We start from the raw sequence: 15,142 nt of genomic DNA on the forward strand, positions 1-15,142 counted from the left end.
TGTGTGTATACTTTTCCCTTTATCCTTGAACCAGTAATGGTCCTCTTTGCATTATTTGACTCTGGGCTCCAGTGACTACTCTCTGATCATCCCTTGCCTTCCACAAGGCTTCAACCCTTCCAGATCTCTTCACACCTGAGCTAGGTCATCTGATTGGCTGGAGGACAGTGATGACCTGGCTCAGGTGTGTTAGGCGCTGGGAACTCTGTATTGGCAGAGGATCCTCAGCAACCAGGCTGGTTTCCTGAATTGGAAATTGTAAAAGTATGTTTTCATAGGAGCATTTCCAAACCCAGGACCAGCACAGCTTGGTGTCCCATCTTATCAAACTCAGCAGGTCACAGGAAACAATGTAATATGGCATGGATCTGAGTATCACTGAGAGCCCCAGCTACAGAAGCAGACGCTTGGCCACTAACCGCCAGAGTTGTCGAAGTTTGGGATGCCGTGGAGGAGCATGCAATGGAGGAAGAGAGGGGAGGTGTTCATCTTCATGGAGCCACTCAGGAGACTGCTCAAGATCCACACGTATCTGGGGCAGGAGCAGGAGGTACAGTACTGAGCAAAGTTTCACTTAACAGCAGTGCTGCGTGGTACAGTGTAAATCAATCTGTGTCTTTCATATGGAGTGACGTATTTGATAGAAATATCTTCACAGTCCTCAGTAGTGTTTATGGAGAGCTTAAACATCTTACAAGAAGTCACATAACTGATTACATGATGCACATTTCCTAAACAACACTTAGACATAACAATGCACGATGAAATTGAAAGTATTGTCTAGGTGATTCATGTCTGTCTGATTTTTTATTTGTTTGTTTGGTTTTGGAGTGTTTCAGTGGAAACATAACACACCAATCAACATCAAACTGTGTCTGACACAAAACAAGTCCATAAAAGTATGACTACTAGTTTTATTTTGTGGGCCCATATACTGTATGCAACCCTGATGCGTTATGGTCCTGTAACCATGACAAAGGATGTGTGTGGGAGTTGTAGTCTGAACCGATCTCGTGTTTGTGGGAAAATGAGGACTCCTGAAGGAAAGAAATAGTGTGAGGTGGTGAAGGCATTGGGTAACTTGGCCACAATGATGCCCCCCTTGGTGATCATATTTTTGCTCTCTCTCAATTGCTAAATCTCTCGTTCAATTCAGTATCCCCCTATCCCCCATGCCATGGCTTTCCCCCTTTCTCTCTCTCTCTCTCTCTCTCTCTCTCTCTCTCTCTCTCTCTCTCTCTCTCTCTCTCTCTCTCTCTCTCTCATCCTCAGCTATCTCTCTGCTATCCTGAGTCTCTTGGTCTAAACTGTACCATGAAATCATCCAGCCAGAGACTGAATGCAGTTTCCATGGTTTCATGAGTTGGCTGAAAAAGATTCAGCTGTTCAAATCTTCTTGGCCTTAAAGCCTTGTACCTTTTCTGGGAGGGTGTCATCAGTGAAGAGACCTTGTCATCATAAAACTTCCGCATGGCGAAGCGATCCAGAGCCTGGTCTGCACTGCAAGCCACACAAAGTGAATGAATGCATGTGTGTTAAATAACCCAGCAAAAAACTGTCACAAATATCACATTTAACCTCTGACAGACACTGGTACTAGAAGGAAAAAAGTGAATCACATGCAGAAGAACATACACTCAGACACACACACACACACACACACACACACTCACACACACACACACACACACACACACTCACACACACACACACACACACACACACACACACACACACACACACACACTCACACACACACACACACTCACACACACACACACACATACACACACACACACACACACACACACACACACACACACACTCACACACACACACACTCACACACTCACACACTCACACACACACACACACACACACACACACACACTCACACACACACACACACACACACACACTCACACACACACACACACACACACACACACTCACACACACACACACATACACACACACACACACACACACACACACACACACACTCACACACACACACACACACACACACACACACACTCACACACACACACACACACACACACACACACACACACACACTCACACACACACACACTCACACACACACACACTCAGACACACACACACACACACACACACTCACACACACACACACACACACACACACACACATACATGCCACACACACACACACGCACACGCACACACATACACACACACACACACACACACATACACACACACACACACACACACACACACACATACACACGCACACACACACACGCACACACACACACACACACACACACACACATACACACACACACACACGCACACACACACAAACAAACAAATGATTGATAGAAGCCAGGGATTCAACAAGGAGAAGAGTTCTGGTTAAGTAAATATTTTGGGAAAAAAGACAGCAGACAGCCTCTGTGTGTGTGTGTGTGTGTGTGTGTGTGTGTGTGTGTGTGTGTGTGTGTACATGCACAAAAAGAACACTATGAACTTTTTACAAAAGCCTCTCTCTGTGTGTGTGTCTCAGCCTCTCTCTCTCACACACACACACACACACACACACACACACACACACACACACACACACACACACAGTATAATCTCTCAGTATACAAATAGAAGTAGATGAAGAGGAAAGTTACATCTCAGCAGGGCTTTGTTTTTAGTGCAGATCAGCACAGATACATGTGATACAGACCACCTGAGCTAAATTAGTCACTACTGCCTCTGTCCTTCAGACCATTCACCATATCACAGCTTGTACTGTGTCACAGCTTGTACTGTTAGTGAGCACACAGCTAGTACTGTGTCACAGCTTGTACCGTTTGTGAATTCTGTTTTTAAAACCTTTACATGTACAATATTTAAAACACTGATGGCTTTGCAACTTCCTGTCAGATCAGAGATTATCAATAGTGAACACAGATCAGAGTTCAAAGAAGGGAGCTGGAACGATGAAAGTGGAACAAACAGATTTACACTGAGACTCCAACTGTATCCGAGGGAATCAGACAGACGTATTAAACCCATGAACACTGCACTTTCACTGCCTGAAGATGTGTAACGAAACAATGTATTATTCAGTGAGATGTAGGACAGCATGATTTGAAAACATTACTCCCAGGACAAGGTCAGGGGGCCAATGAGACAATGCGACCCTCTAGAAGTCAAAGGCTGAGGTGGCACTAGTACCTGGCAGAGATGTCCGTGAAATAAACAAAGGAAGAGATGACCACGCCGATCCTGCCTTTCCCTCCCTGCGAGACAGAAGAAGGCATCGTTAAGAAGACATCATTAAGAAGACACCATTATGAAAACATCGTTAAGAAGACATTGTTAAGAAGACACCATTAAGAAAACATCGTTAAGAAGACATCGTTAAGAAGACACCATTATGAAAACATCGTTAAGAAGACATAGTTAAGAAGACACCATTATGAAAACATCATTAAGAAGACATTGTTAAGAAGACACCATTAAGAAGACACCATTAAGAAGACATCGTTAAGAAGACATCGTTAAGAAGACACTGTTAAGAAGACATCGTTAAGAAGACACCATTAAGAAGACACCGTTAAGAAGACACCATTAAGGAGACATTGTTAAGAAGACACCATTAAGAAGACACTGTTAAGAAGGCATCGTTAAGAAGACACCATTAAGAAGACATTGTTAAGAAGACACCATTAAGAAGACACCATTAAGAAGACACTGTTAAGAAGACACCGTTAAGAAGACATCATTAAGAAGACACCGTTAAGAAGACACCGTTAAGAAGACACCATTAGGAAGACATCATTAAGGAGACATCGTTAAGAAGAAATTAAGGCTTCAGTGGTGTCTATTTACGTGACATGCTGCACTTCCTGAGAAACAGAAGTATTTTCTGACCTTGGTAATGGACATGTTTTCATGTACATTCATGTATGTTTCGAAATGAAAGTGCTTCTATGTGAAATACATTTAAAAATTCCACAGAGGGCAATCTTTAACTGTACCTCAGACAGGCTGATGAAACAATAAAGAATAATTTCCCCAGACACTGACCATGCATATTTGTAAGTGTATTCCCAGGCTAATTTCCTTGGCTAATGTTGACTGCTGAAAAAAATCAAGGTATAGCAGAAAAAAATAACTCTAGCAGAGTGTCTGACCATAGAGTGTCTGACTGTCTGACTTATGTCCCTCCACACACAAACCATTTTATCATCAGCCAACTGTCACCCTTTCCATTATCAGGGGACCGAGGGAAAGCGGTAAATCTTCCTCCTTATCCATGCAGGCATCTAAGGCGGTAAAGGCAGGGAACACACTACAAAGCTCTTCCAATTGGCCCAAGTTAGTGTCTTAAGGTTTAGCATTCCATTCCGGTGGCTCTGTTCTCGGAGTCTCACCCTGCAGTGGATGACAACGACGTGCTGGGGGTCCGTGTGCAGCCAGCTCTCCATGGTCTTACAGATGGTGCAGATCTTATCCAGCTGTGGAGCGTGCAGGTCCAGCCAGCCCGTATCCAGAGTCTAGGGGAGGACACACGCACATGCAGACAGAAAGTACAGCCTGGCTGAGGCACGTGTTACAGAATCATAAACGACTAACTTTACTAAAGACTACTTGCACTACAGCCACGAGCTCTAACAAGACCTTCAGAGGTCCCGCACGGTCTCCGAAAGCGCCCAGCTCTCAGCTAACCCCACCAGAGAGCAGCGCAGCCTTCCAGCGCAGCCTTTCAAATCGACAAACAGAAGCTAGAAGGCGAAAGAGCCGCATATGAACTTTATTTAGCAGAGGCTCATGTACAGCCCCACTTAGAAAAGTGCTCTGTTGTCTGCATGGAAGACTTGGATGTGTAAAGCTGCACCAAGAAAAGCATGTTTTTATCCATCCATATAACAAGTAATGAGCGTGTGTATTAGCCAGGTGACATTCAGTTACTCAGTTACTCTAAATGTGATGTTATTTGAGAGATGTTACTATAAAATGCTACTATAACATATAAATAACATATTGTATTGTGTTGAGTTTATTTATTCTCTTTAAAGCCTGAAGTTTCTAATAGCTATATGCTTAATTCTGAATGGCTTGAGAATGGGTGTAATGTAATCTTACACCCCCCCACAGCAGGTCAGTATTATCTGTTTACTGTTTATCAAAGAGTTGACTTTTACTATCACTCAGGGAAAGCTTGTGTAAGTGATATCTACTAACCAAGCACTTTAACTAATCAAGCTTAAACCTGCCTGGCTTATGTGCCATTTAGCATGTTGCCACATTTAAATCCTTAATCAGCACCGTTGGAACTGCTGACGTGTGTGCACCAAATCACATTTAGTCTGAAGCATGTGTAGTCTGTGCTGGGAGCACACTGACCTGTGTTCACGCTGTTGTCTGTGCTGTGAGCACACTGACCTGCGCTCACTGTGTTGTCTGTGCTGTGAGCACACTGACCTGTGTTCACTCTGTAGTCTCTAATGACCTGCACCGCCATTACCAAATGTGCAGCTCCACCTAACATTCAGCTCGATACCCTCCACCCATCCACTGCAGTTGCATGAGAGAGGCATTTCCAAACAGATGCCTTGACAGTACCTTGGGGTTCATCTTGGTCAGGTCATCTCTCTTCTCTGACAAGTTGATCACCTACAAAAAGAGTGAAGCATGAGCAAGCGTTTCAGCCCTGTAATAAAGAGGCACACTCGATCACCTCGAAAATGCAGAATGCAGATGTTCTAAGGCTGTGATGACTTGGTGATTTATATAAGCTAGTGTTGATCTAATGCCATCGGACTGGTAAAGTGCAGTACCATTTGGGTTTTAATGATTAACCTACAGCATGTCAGCAGGAACAATTTTGTTCTGTTGAAAAATGATCTTCAGTATCTTCCGTATTGATATTTTGTCAGCAGACCTTCTTGTCATCTGTTACTCTCCTGTCAGTCAATACATCTCGAAAGTCTAAAACAATGACTTCAAAGCCAGGAGAAGCAGAAAGTGAGATACGCTCATCAGAAGGTGGTCAACTCTGGAGATCCCAGCACAGCGTGAACAGCAGTGAGCCCGACCTAACACACACCACGAGTCCATTCCCCAGAGCGCATACAAAAGTCAGTACAGCACTGTCATATGGTCACTCGGGAGTCACATTCTTGAACTTTGATAAATGTAAATGTTTATAATACTAATTCAGCACAGCGTCCAAATATCATCCCACAAATCAAAGCGCTGAAGCAGGGACACCAGACAAACAGCAACAGCATTGCATATCAAACAATGACATCAGCTGTCTGCCTATTTTATGGAGACAGTGTGTATGACATATCATGCATGTGATATTTCTATACACTTAATAATTGTAAAGCACTTTAAATGCTATATTTCCTATAACTCTGCATTCCAAAAATTAATGACCCAAATACAATCTACAGTCTAAACAAGGCAGTTAATTACTGTTATCTATAAAGCCAGACTGTGAAAAGCACTCTTTGCACGTCATTGCACAAGGCCTGTGAGACAAGCCAAAACTCCTTCCTTCAGGGGCTATATTACTGGGCTGTTTTTCGAGTGTGTGTAAACAGACAGGCGTATCTTACCAAATAGTTATCGGCATGTTTGGACTTGAGCATGCGAGTGACATCCTTGAGATTGTTCAGGTAGGTCTCCTCTGTGCAGGCCTGGGGGAAGGATACAGCAATGATGCGCTCCGTCACGTAGGTCAGGTCAAGTTCATATCCCTCCTCCATCTGAGCATGAAACAAACAGGGGGGCATTTAAGACTGCACAGCAAGGACAACACTCAAGCCCTGAGGGACAGCACATAGCTTAAGGCATTTGGAGAACACCTGGACGCCAAAACAGCATTCTCTGCGTCATGCACATCCTTTTAAAATGGAATGGGCTGCTGTGATCAAATACTGACTGCAGTGTTTAGTGTTCAGATACTTCATTATTTCTTTCAGTTTCAACATATTTTCAATGGCTGGCTAGTGTCAACCAGGTTTACACTCTTAACGCACTCTAAACTCACTTTCAGACCCAGTGTGGGAATGCTATCTTTTTCAAGACAAATCTCAGTTAGATTAAATGCCTGCAGGCATGTGGCAGTCGTTTGACATGTGGCGTTCGGCAGTGACCTCGACATGAAGCACTTCCTGTATTTCCAGGGTGAGGTCTAGAGGCTAATCTGCAGGGCATCTCCGGTCTTCTCACTTATCATAGCACTGCAATGTCAACAGCAGGAAGAGACGAAAGTCAGAGAGGCAGCTGGCACAGACAAAGTGATCCCTGTACTGGTCAGCGTGTGATCCCTGTACTGGTCAGAGTGTGATCCCTGTACTGGTCAGAGTGTGATTCCTGTACTGGTTAGAGTGTGATTCCTGTACTGGTCAGAGTGTGATTCCTGTACTGGTTAGAGTGTGATTCCTGTACTGGTCAGAGTGTGATCCCTGGTGGTCAGAGTTTGATTACTGCCCCTGGAGCGCCCTGCTCCGAGCTCCCTGTTTTCGCAGTCCCAGCACGCCAGCTTCAGCTCATGTGGAGCAAAGAGGAAGAGTTTGATCCTGAGAAACTTCTAACCTGAGCAGTGTTCATCTTAGATCAGTTTACACTGAACATTATGCTTCACATTTATACCAGTATAAATGCATAAGCGCTGATTCTAGAACAGTTATCTAGAGGCATGGAATCAGAAGGTCACTGATATCAGAAAAAAAAAAATGTTGATTTGAGTCCTTATTTCGGCCGCATATTGCAAATTGCAGTTGTCACAATAGCAGTGTAAAGGCAAGCATATGAATACTAAATCCAGACTTGGGCTCCCGTTGTCCTGACGATTCATTCACACTCTGTCCCACATGCTGTTTGCATGTGCCCTGTGCAGAGCAGACTACAGCCAACTGTGCCTCATTATTGTCACAGCTGCACAGAGAGCCACTATGTGGTGAAACCTGTCTGTCTCTCAGAGCCTTCTGACAGCTTTAGGACCTGTTTGCTGTTGTAACAATTTGCTGCTTGAATGTGCTACTTAATGATCTCTGAAGTGAGTCTCTTTCTCATACACACACCGATACACACACACACACACACACATACACACACACACACACACACACACACACACACACACACACACACACACACACACACACACACGATGCAAAGAGAGTTGTAAATCCAAAAAGAAGTGGGGTGGGGGTGTTAAACGGCCCCTGTAGGCTGAATGAAAGGGCATCTGTGTGAAGGAGGTCATCACTAAGGGAACGGAGGGGTTGAGCTGGAGCAGAGGTCAGAGGAGGTCAACACACCTACGAATGTGATGTCTGCAGAGCTGGAGTGCAGCAGCTTAATGAGATCAAAATAGCTTAATGAAAAGGTTAACAAACTGTTGGGCGTATGTATGTTCTACCACAGATGAATTGGATCATTTAAGATGGGGTAAAATTGGTTGGTTAATTTGCAAAAATAGCCTGCATATTCATACAGAATAGGCAAGAAGACAGTAGAAGTATTTTCCTGTGTCACAGACAATGCTACCTGACCCACTAAAGTTGCAACTTTATGCAATAACCTTTATGCTACGCCACATTTTTAGAATAAAATATTAAGATACATTGACTCTTTATCATCATTGAAGGACCTTCATGATGGCCCCCAGGCCTCACAGTCCAGCATGGCCATGGTTCCAGCGCCTGTGCTTCATGTAGCCTCCACACTCCGAAGGTATGCGTTGCTGTCTGGTAGCAGTGTGCAAAAAGCACCCCCACTGAGGGAGGAGAGACCACTGTGCTTGGTCTGACCCCTGACCGGAGTGCCAGTCACAGCTTACAGGCCTGTATTCCACAGATAAGCAGTGCACTTACAATGGACTTGCAGATTACCCCCAGCCAAGAAACAAGGCAAACAGTCAGAATATGCTGTAATCAGATCAAGTGGTCGAATTTGCACAACAGAAAAGTTGCACCTTGATATACAGAATAAACCCAGGGCACTAGTGACAAATGCACAGCATGATATGCAGTTAAGTATTTTGTCTTATTCTAATATCTGTCTCTCTAGTTCTCTTTGTCTCTTGCTCTTTCTTCTCATCACTGTGAATATTACTGGCATGTTTCAGCATGTGTTACAACGGTGACTGGGACCTCAACTTTGAGCCGCTGCAGCTTTTGTGGCTCCTGTGTACAGGTCGTGAATTTTTTTTAAGGTTCAATACCTGCGATCCGAACACACATGACCTGTAGGAGAGTCTGTGGGCTTAAAGAGGCTAACCCAACTTACTAACAGAGGGCTGATGCGTTTGTGCATGTTCTGACCAGTCCGTGGGTGGGGTGACTGTCTCAGCACTGCACGTTCTGCTAGAGGACGCCTGTGCATAAGAGCAGCTCACGTTACATTCGATCACGTCGGTCTTCCGAACTGCAGGCCGTAGGAAGGTGGCTTTTAAATGGCTTGGACTGACACCTTCAGCTCATGATTTTGGCCAGATGGATATCAGTCAACATGGGCCAAGGGCACAATGGTCAGCCAGGATCAAATCCCCAACTCCTCTCAGACTCTGTGTTGGTGCTGCAAGTGCATGATGGGCTTTAGCGTACTATTACCACCACAGCCTCCATGAAGGCAGGGGGAGCATGCTGCTACACGCCCGTGGCAAGGCTAGCGGGCCTGGGGCCGAGGCGTGTGGGCTGCCCCCTCCGCCCTCTCCTGGGCGTGCTCCCGCTCCTGAGACGTCTGGCGGAGGTGAGCAGCTGGTTGGAGTGCAGGAAGAGTGGGCCTACCTCCACCTCAGGGCTCTACTCACACCGGGACTTGTTCTCACAGGCGCCTCGGAACGGAACTCCACCTCCCACTCCACCTCCACCCAGCTCCTGACGGCTGCCTTTGTCTGGTCACGTGGATCCAAATTCAGGTCAAGCCAGGGACGAACAACTGGAACCTTGGAGAGTGTGATGACTAACAAACACCGTTTTCTCTCATGCAACTCAGCTTAATTCAGCTCATCATTAGCCCTTGATGAGTTGCGGTCAGATGTGTCAGAGGGACATGAATAAAACTGTCACACTTCATCAACAGATTTGGACCTGAAGGCTGCTTCATTGTAAAACCGGGACGTTGTTCTCGAAAGAAGATTTGTACGCACTGTACTCAGGCGAGAGCACCTTGTGCCTCTCACTGGGAACTCACAGTCCATCACAAGCACTTCACAGAGGTAAAAAAGCTAATTGATACAGGGTGAAATTTCATTATGAAACAGGACTTCTCAGACGTTCTCCTGAGTCAGTTTGGCTGATTCATTGTAGAGTGGTATCAATTGCATTTAGGCAGGGAGAAGGCTGATTCCAGATCAGTAGTCCTGCTTGGCGGCCACACCTCTTACCAGCCTCAGCAGTCAGGAATTTGACACCCTCAGGGCAGAGAGAAAGCCCTTTGGAGAAATCAGACAAGCTATTAATCTAGTAAACATCTGCTAGACCAGGGCGATGCTCTTAGGCAGGCTGCGGCCTTTTAAAGTGTAAGCTACAAAGCTCGTGTGAGAACATGTATGAGTTATTATAAACATAGTCTACCCACTTGTTTATTCTGTTTTTGAAGTGGTTGCTTATTTCAATGAATTAGACAAAAGACTTTTTAAAACCTGCTTTTAGAGTTAAGAATAAGAGAGAAAGATCTGAAGAGAAAGATTAGTAAGTATCTCTGTGATGATTCCATCTGAGTAATGAGATCTTTTTAACACTTTGAATGCAAACTGTGCTTGAAAATTTAAACTGAACTTAAACTTGAGATGAATGTTTAAACAGTGATACTCTCTCTGCAAGCTAAGGCTGATCCCACAAAAACAAGCTAATTTTAATAAATGAGCAGATATCTCTCTCTCTATCTCCTTATCTCTCTCCTCAGCTATAATGAACAGCTATAACAGCTATAATCTGCTGTGGTCGTCCGGGGATGACCTCAGCAAGGGTCAGATGTGGAATTCTGAATGGAGTAGTGGCTTTCTGAGTCACTGTATTGAAGTTCTGGGAGGCTCACTGCTCAGTACCTGCTTCCTGGAATCAGGCTGAAGGATCTTTCTTTGGAAGTGCCAGCGTCACACGGAAATATAATCTGATATCACAAACCCACAGGTGTTCAATGTGTGTGTGTGTGTGTGTGTGTGTGTTGTGTTATTAAGCCCTCACTACAGTGTTCAGACATGACAGCGGTTGGAAAATTGGGCTAACACAGAATAGGTGGTTGATCTCAGCGCTCCTGTTCCCATGGCAGCAAAGGCGATTCTGTGTTTGCTTGCAAATATGTTTTGAGTGCGGTGCGTAGGTTTTTCCCAGAAAGCCTTTGGAAGGGTTTGTCATCAATGTGAGACTAAGACAGCAGATGGAACTGGACTTATTTCTAATTCTGTGACAGAGAGTAAACCTTTTCAGATAAACTAATAAATCAATGCATTAAAATATAAAAACAACTACATCCAGTCGAGGTATGGATTTGTTTGACTACACCATAGATAAGGGCACTGGAATGCACACATGATGTGTTAGATTGCTCCCCTGGTCCCCTCTAAACTATTCAAACAGACCTAATCACTGTTGATAAGTCACTGTTCATAACATCATCATCACCACATCATCCAAAAGGGACCAGCTATTCTTATGGCATAACTAGAAGGAGAGAGATTTATCAACTGGTTTACTGTCTTGCAGCTTAATGTCTACGCCGCTGCTGAAGGCCTGGATGGCTATGTATACAGACTACTGGTGTTTGGCGGTGGCGTTGTGTTTGGCTGTGGATGAGCAATGTGTTTAGCCAAGCCTCAGCGAGAACATTAGAGCAGATATCTGTGAATCTTTGGAATCTCGACTTTCCACTAGGAGAAAGGAAAATAAATACCCAATAAATTATAAATAACATTCCAAGTACTCTTGAACTCAAAAGGCCATCAGCCCAGGCACCAAAGCCACAGGAGAAGAGACCAGAATTGGACAGGAGAAGAGCAGGCAGGTTGCACAGCCAGCAGAGCTGCTGTAATTAATAATTATCCTCATCCAAACCATTCATCCCAGAGAGGGAAAAGAAAAAAGAAAAAAATTCCAGCAACACCCCCACAGCCCCCCACAAAGACTTCCGCTAACTTTCTGTGGCTCCTGAGAGGCGCTAACTCCTGCCAGCAGTCTGGAGGGGGGGATCGGTTGTCTTCAAGGTTCAGCAGAACAGTGCAGGCTGATGAATGATCATCAGAGGTGGCTTCGAACGGCAGGAGAGAGCAGCAGCGGCGCGGTAAAAACGCAGCAGGAAGTCAGACTGGATGAGGGGCAAGGTTGTCAGCCAGGAATGTGACCCTAGCTCATGGAGATGGAAGGGGGGCTTCAGTACTGACCACTGCTCAGATTCCATAGGAGCAGAGGCAGAACGTTTCCAGGCAAGAGGGAGACTACGAGAGGGAGCCACTCAGGTGGGCTTGACCTTCGTGGGAGAAAAACGATGAGGAGCCTCCAATTAGCCCTTCCTACTGTTTATGCTGCTGGCTAGTGTTGCTTCTGGGGGCCACAACTCCGCACAGGACCCCTGAGCTAAACAAAACCGAGGCATGTAGGAGGGGAGCAGAGAGGGGTGAGCCGCTATTTTGGCCGTGTTTGTTTTATCCTCTACTGGAACTTTAACATGTATTTGTCTCTCCCCTCCACCAGACGCGCTGCAGTGGCGCAAAAACAGAGCCGGAAACAACCTATACCGCACCGGCTGGCCAGAGAGTCACGTGGCTTGTGTAGACGCTCTTAAAGCAGCTCGAAATTACGGTCTCCAGTTCCCCAGGCCAGAAAATAAAAAAACACACGTTTCAAAATGGATTACGTCTTCTTCTTTGTTCTCCATGTCTTTTTTCTTTCTTTCTGCCATGCTCTCTCGCTCTATCTATCTCTCTCTCTCTGTCTGTCTCCATGTGTTCCTTCATTCAGACCTCTGCCTATGACATTTAGGAGGGCAGCATTCTTTTCTCCAGAATTTTAGAAACTCCAGGGTTGGGCCACTGAAATCCCTGGTAGTGCCTGTAATGGTTCACATATGTTGGCGCTATGGCTGCTCCTCATAGCTATGACACAAGATGAAAGGTGTGCAGAGGCAGTCTCCATATCGCGGGCGGTCAAGGTCTTGTTCCCTTTAGCCTCTCCACCTGTGCATATGTGCATATATGCCCTGACCAGTGTCTGCCTTCTGTAAGGACCAGGAAATGCCTGGCGAGCAGTCGTTGTTTGCCTCTTGCCCAGTGGCCTTTATGGCATGCTTTCCAAAAGGAATATGAAAGCAACACACTTGGACAAATACATTTTACCTCTCTCTTAATCTAATGCATAATTGATGTTTCCTCTTAAATGGTAATGTCAACTTGAAATATCAAACTCACAGATCACATGCAAACTTTGTTTTTCAAACATCCTATGCAGTGCAGTTTATAACCATGTAACCACATAAGCAGATTGAGGAGAAGTGCAGATATTTCAGTCTCAGAACGAATTTTCACATGCTGATTAATGGCAAAGATGTCAACAAAAGAGCCTCATTGGGAGTATTGAACAGGTCTTAGGCTTTGTGTCATTGGCATCCAGTTTTGTACCACAAAAAGATTGCTTTGACAGGAAGGACATGTCTTATGACTTGCTTGATCATACAACTCTTGCTAAGAATGATATTTATATTTGTAAATTCAGTAATTCCAAAGATGTAAGGAGTCCTCTCCCATTTAGGCTATCATCAGAATATGCATAGCTCTTATTGCTTCTTGTGGGTCAACAAACTGCATAAATTGATGGGGGAGACAGGTAAAAAGAGCACAGGTAAAACTTTCAGGCACCTTTAGCCAGCATAAAGCATTACTCACACGCGCCGGCTTCATTAAAAAGTCCTGCCCTCGAGGCAATAAATACTTCACTGCAGCTGTGTGAATTACGGAGGGAACCCCCCCCCCCCCCCTCTCTCTCTCTCTCTCTCTCTCTCTCTCTCTCTCTCTCTCTGGCCAACCAACCACAGGGAAAAATAATAAGTATGACTTCCTTGCTCGGCTGTGAGAGGTCCGGTATGTCAGCATGTGCTTCACATTACCGCGCTAAACGCCATGTGCCACGATAGCTCGCCGCGCGCGGTACTGATAAGGCGAGATGAACACGCGCACTTGTGAGCTAAGGGAGGCAGGAGAGCACGAGCAGGCTTCACTCCCTCATTCACGGATCAGCTGAATGAGTTCTCTCTCTCTCTCTCTCTCTCTCTCTCTCTCTCTCTCTCTCTCTCTCTCTCTCTCTCTCTCTCCTAGTCCTGCTCCCTTCCCTTAACTACACGAAACACGCACATTTGGAAACCCCTCTGCTTTTAAACGCTAGAAGCGCCCACCATAACCTCACTAGCAAATCCTTCTTTCGTGGACCACAGTGACAACTTAATGAAAAAGAAAAAGTTTAAACACTGACTTCTAAATATATTGCTTGAGTCAGTGAAACAACTAATCAGCTTACCTTTGGTTTCAAAGAGTCAACAATTTTTTCTTCTTCTTCAGTCTTTGTACTATGAGGAAAATGGCAACTGATCCCAAGTCAGTTCCAGAAGACATACAGACATCCTCTCAGTGATCAGTTGAAGGGAAAGCTGCCCATTTTGGTTCAGCTTGAATTCGGCAGAAGGAGCAGACGGCAGTGCCTCTGTGTGTATCAGATCCCAGCTTCAGTGCAGTGTGTGCTGTTCTTTCGGCTAACTGTAGTCTCTGAGAGGCCCTTGCTGTGACCAGCTCTAGCCCTCAGAAGTCTGAGAAACACTGCCACAAACCCTAGCACGGACCTTTCCTCTCTGATCCCTCCCACACTCCATCTCCTCGCTCCCTCCCACACTGCCTCCCTCTCTCTCTCTCTCTCTCTCTCTCTCTCTCTCTCTCTCTCTCTCTCTCTCCCTCTCTCTCTCTAACTCTCTCTCTCCCTCCCACTCTCTCTCTCATGCCCCCCTCCTCGCCACCCCTCTGTCTGGGCAGTCATAGACGGGGTGTGTGGCTGAGCTTGGCGGGGGATTTGGGGGAAGGGGGTTTAAAACACTCAGGAAGGCAAATGCCTTCACGCTAGAAATGACAGCATTTTAAAAAAAGACTTTCATTTAATGG

At 45.3% G+C, this 15,142-nt stretch overlaps 1 protein-coding gene across 4 annotated transcripts in view; it reads right to left on the reverse strand.

The window, feature by feature from the left end:
- Positions 1-14,850, reverse strand: part of tns3 (tensin 3) — a 41,306-nt gene extending 26,456 nt beyond the window's left edge. The window contains exons 1-7 of one of the 4 annotated variants that reach the window (XM_081694599.1): positions 14,511-14,850; positions 6,612-6,761; positions 5,611-5,661; positions 4,419-4,541; positions 3,217-3,281; positions 1,417-1,500; positions 420-532 (exon numbers count right to left, since the gene is read on the reverse strand). In XM_081694599.1, coding sequence (XP_081550725.1) covers positions 420-532; positions 1,417-1,500; positions 3,217-3,281; positions 4,419-4,541; positions 5,611-5,661; positions 6,612-6,761 — 586 coding nt within the window. In that variant the 5' untranslated portion in view covers positions 14,511-14,850. The remainder of the gene's footprint in view (positions 1-419; positions 533-1,416; positions 1,501-3,216; positions 3,282-4,418; positions 4,542-5,610; positions 5,662-6,611; positions 6,762-14,510) is intronic. The other 3 variants (XM_081694601.1, XM_081694600.1, XM_027019056.3) reach the window with 3 other exon arrangements.
- Positions 14,851-15,142: the final 292 nt, after the last annotated feature.

This window comes from Electrophorus electricus, chromosome 13, assembly GCF_041902795.1.
Source record: "Electrophorus electricus isolate QZ-2024a chromosome 13, ASM4190279v1, whole genome shotgun sequence".
Classification (NCBI taxonomy): Eukaryota; Metazoa; Chordata; class Actinopteri; order Gymnotiformes; family Gymnotidae; genus Electrophorus; species Electrophorus electricus.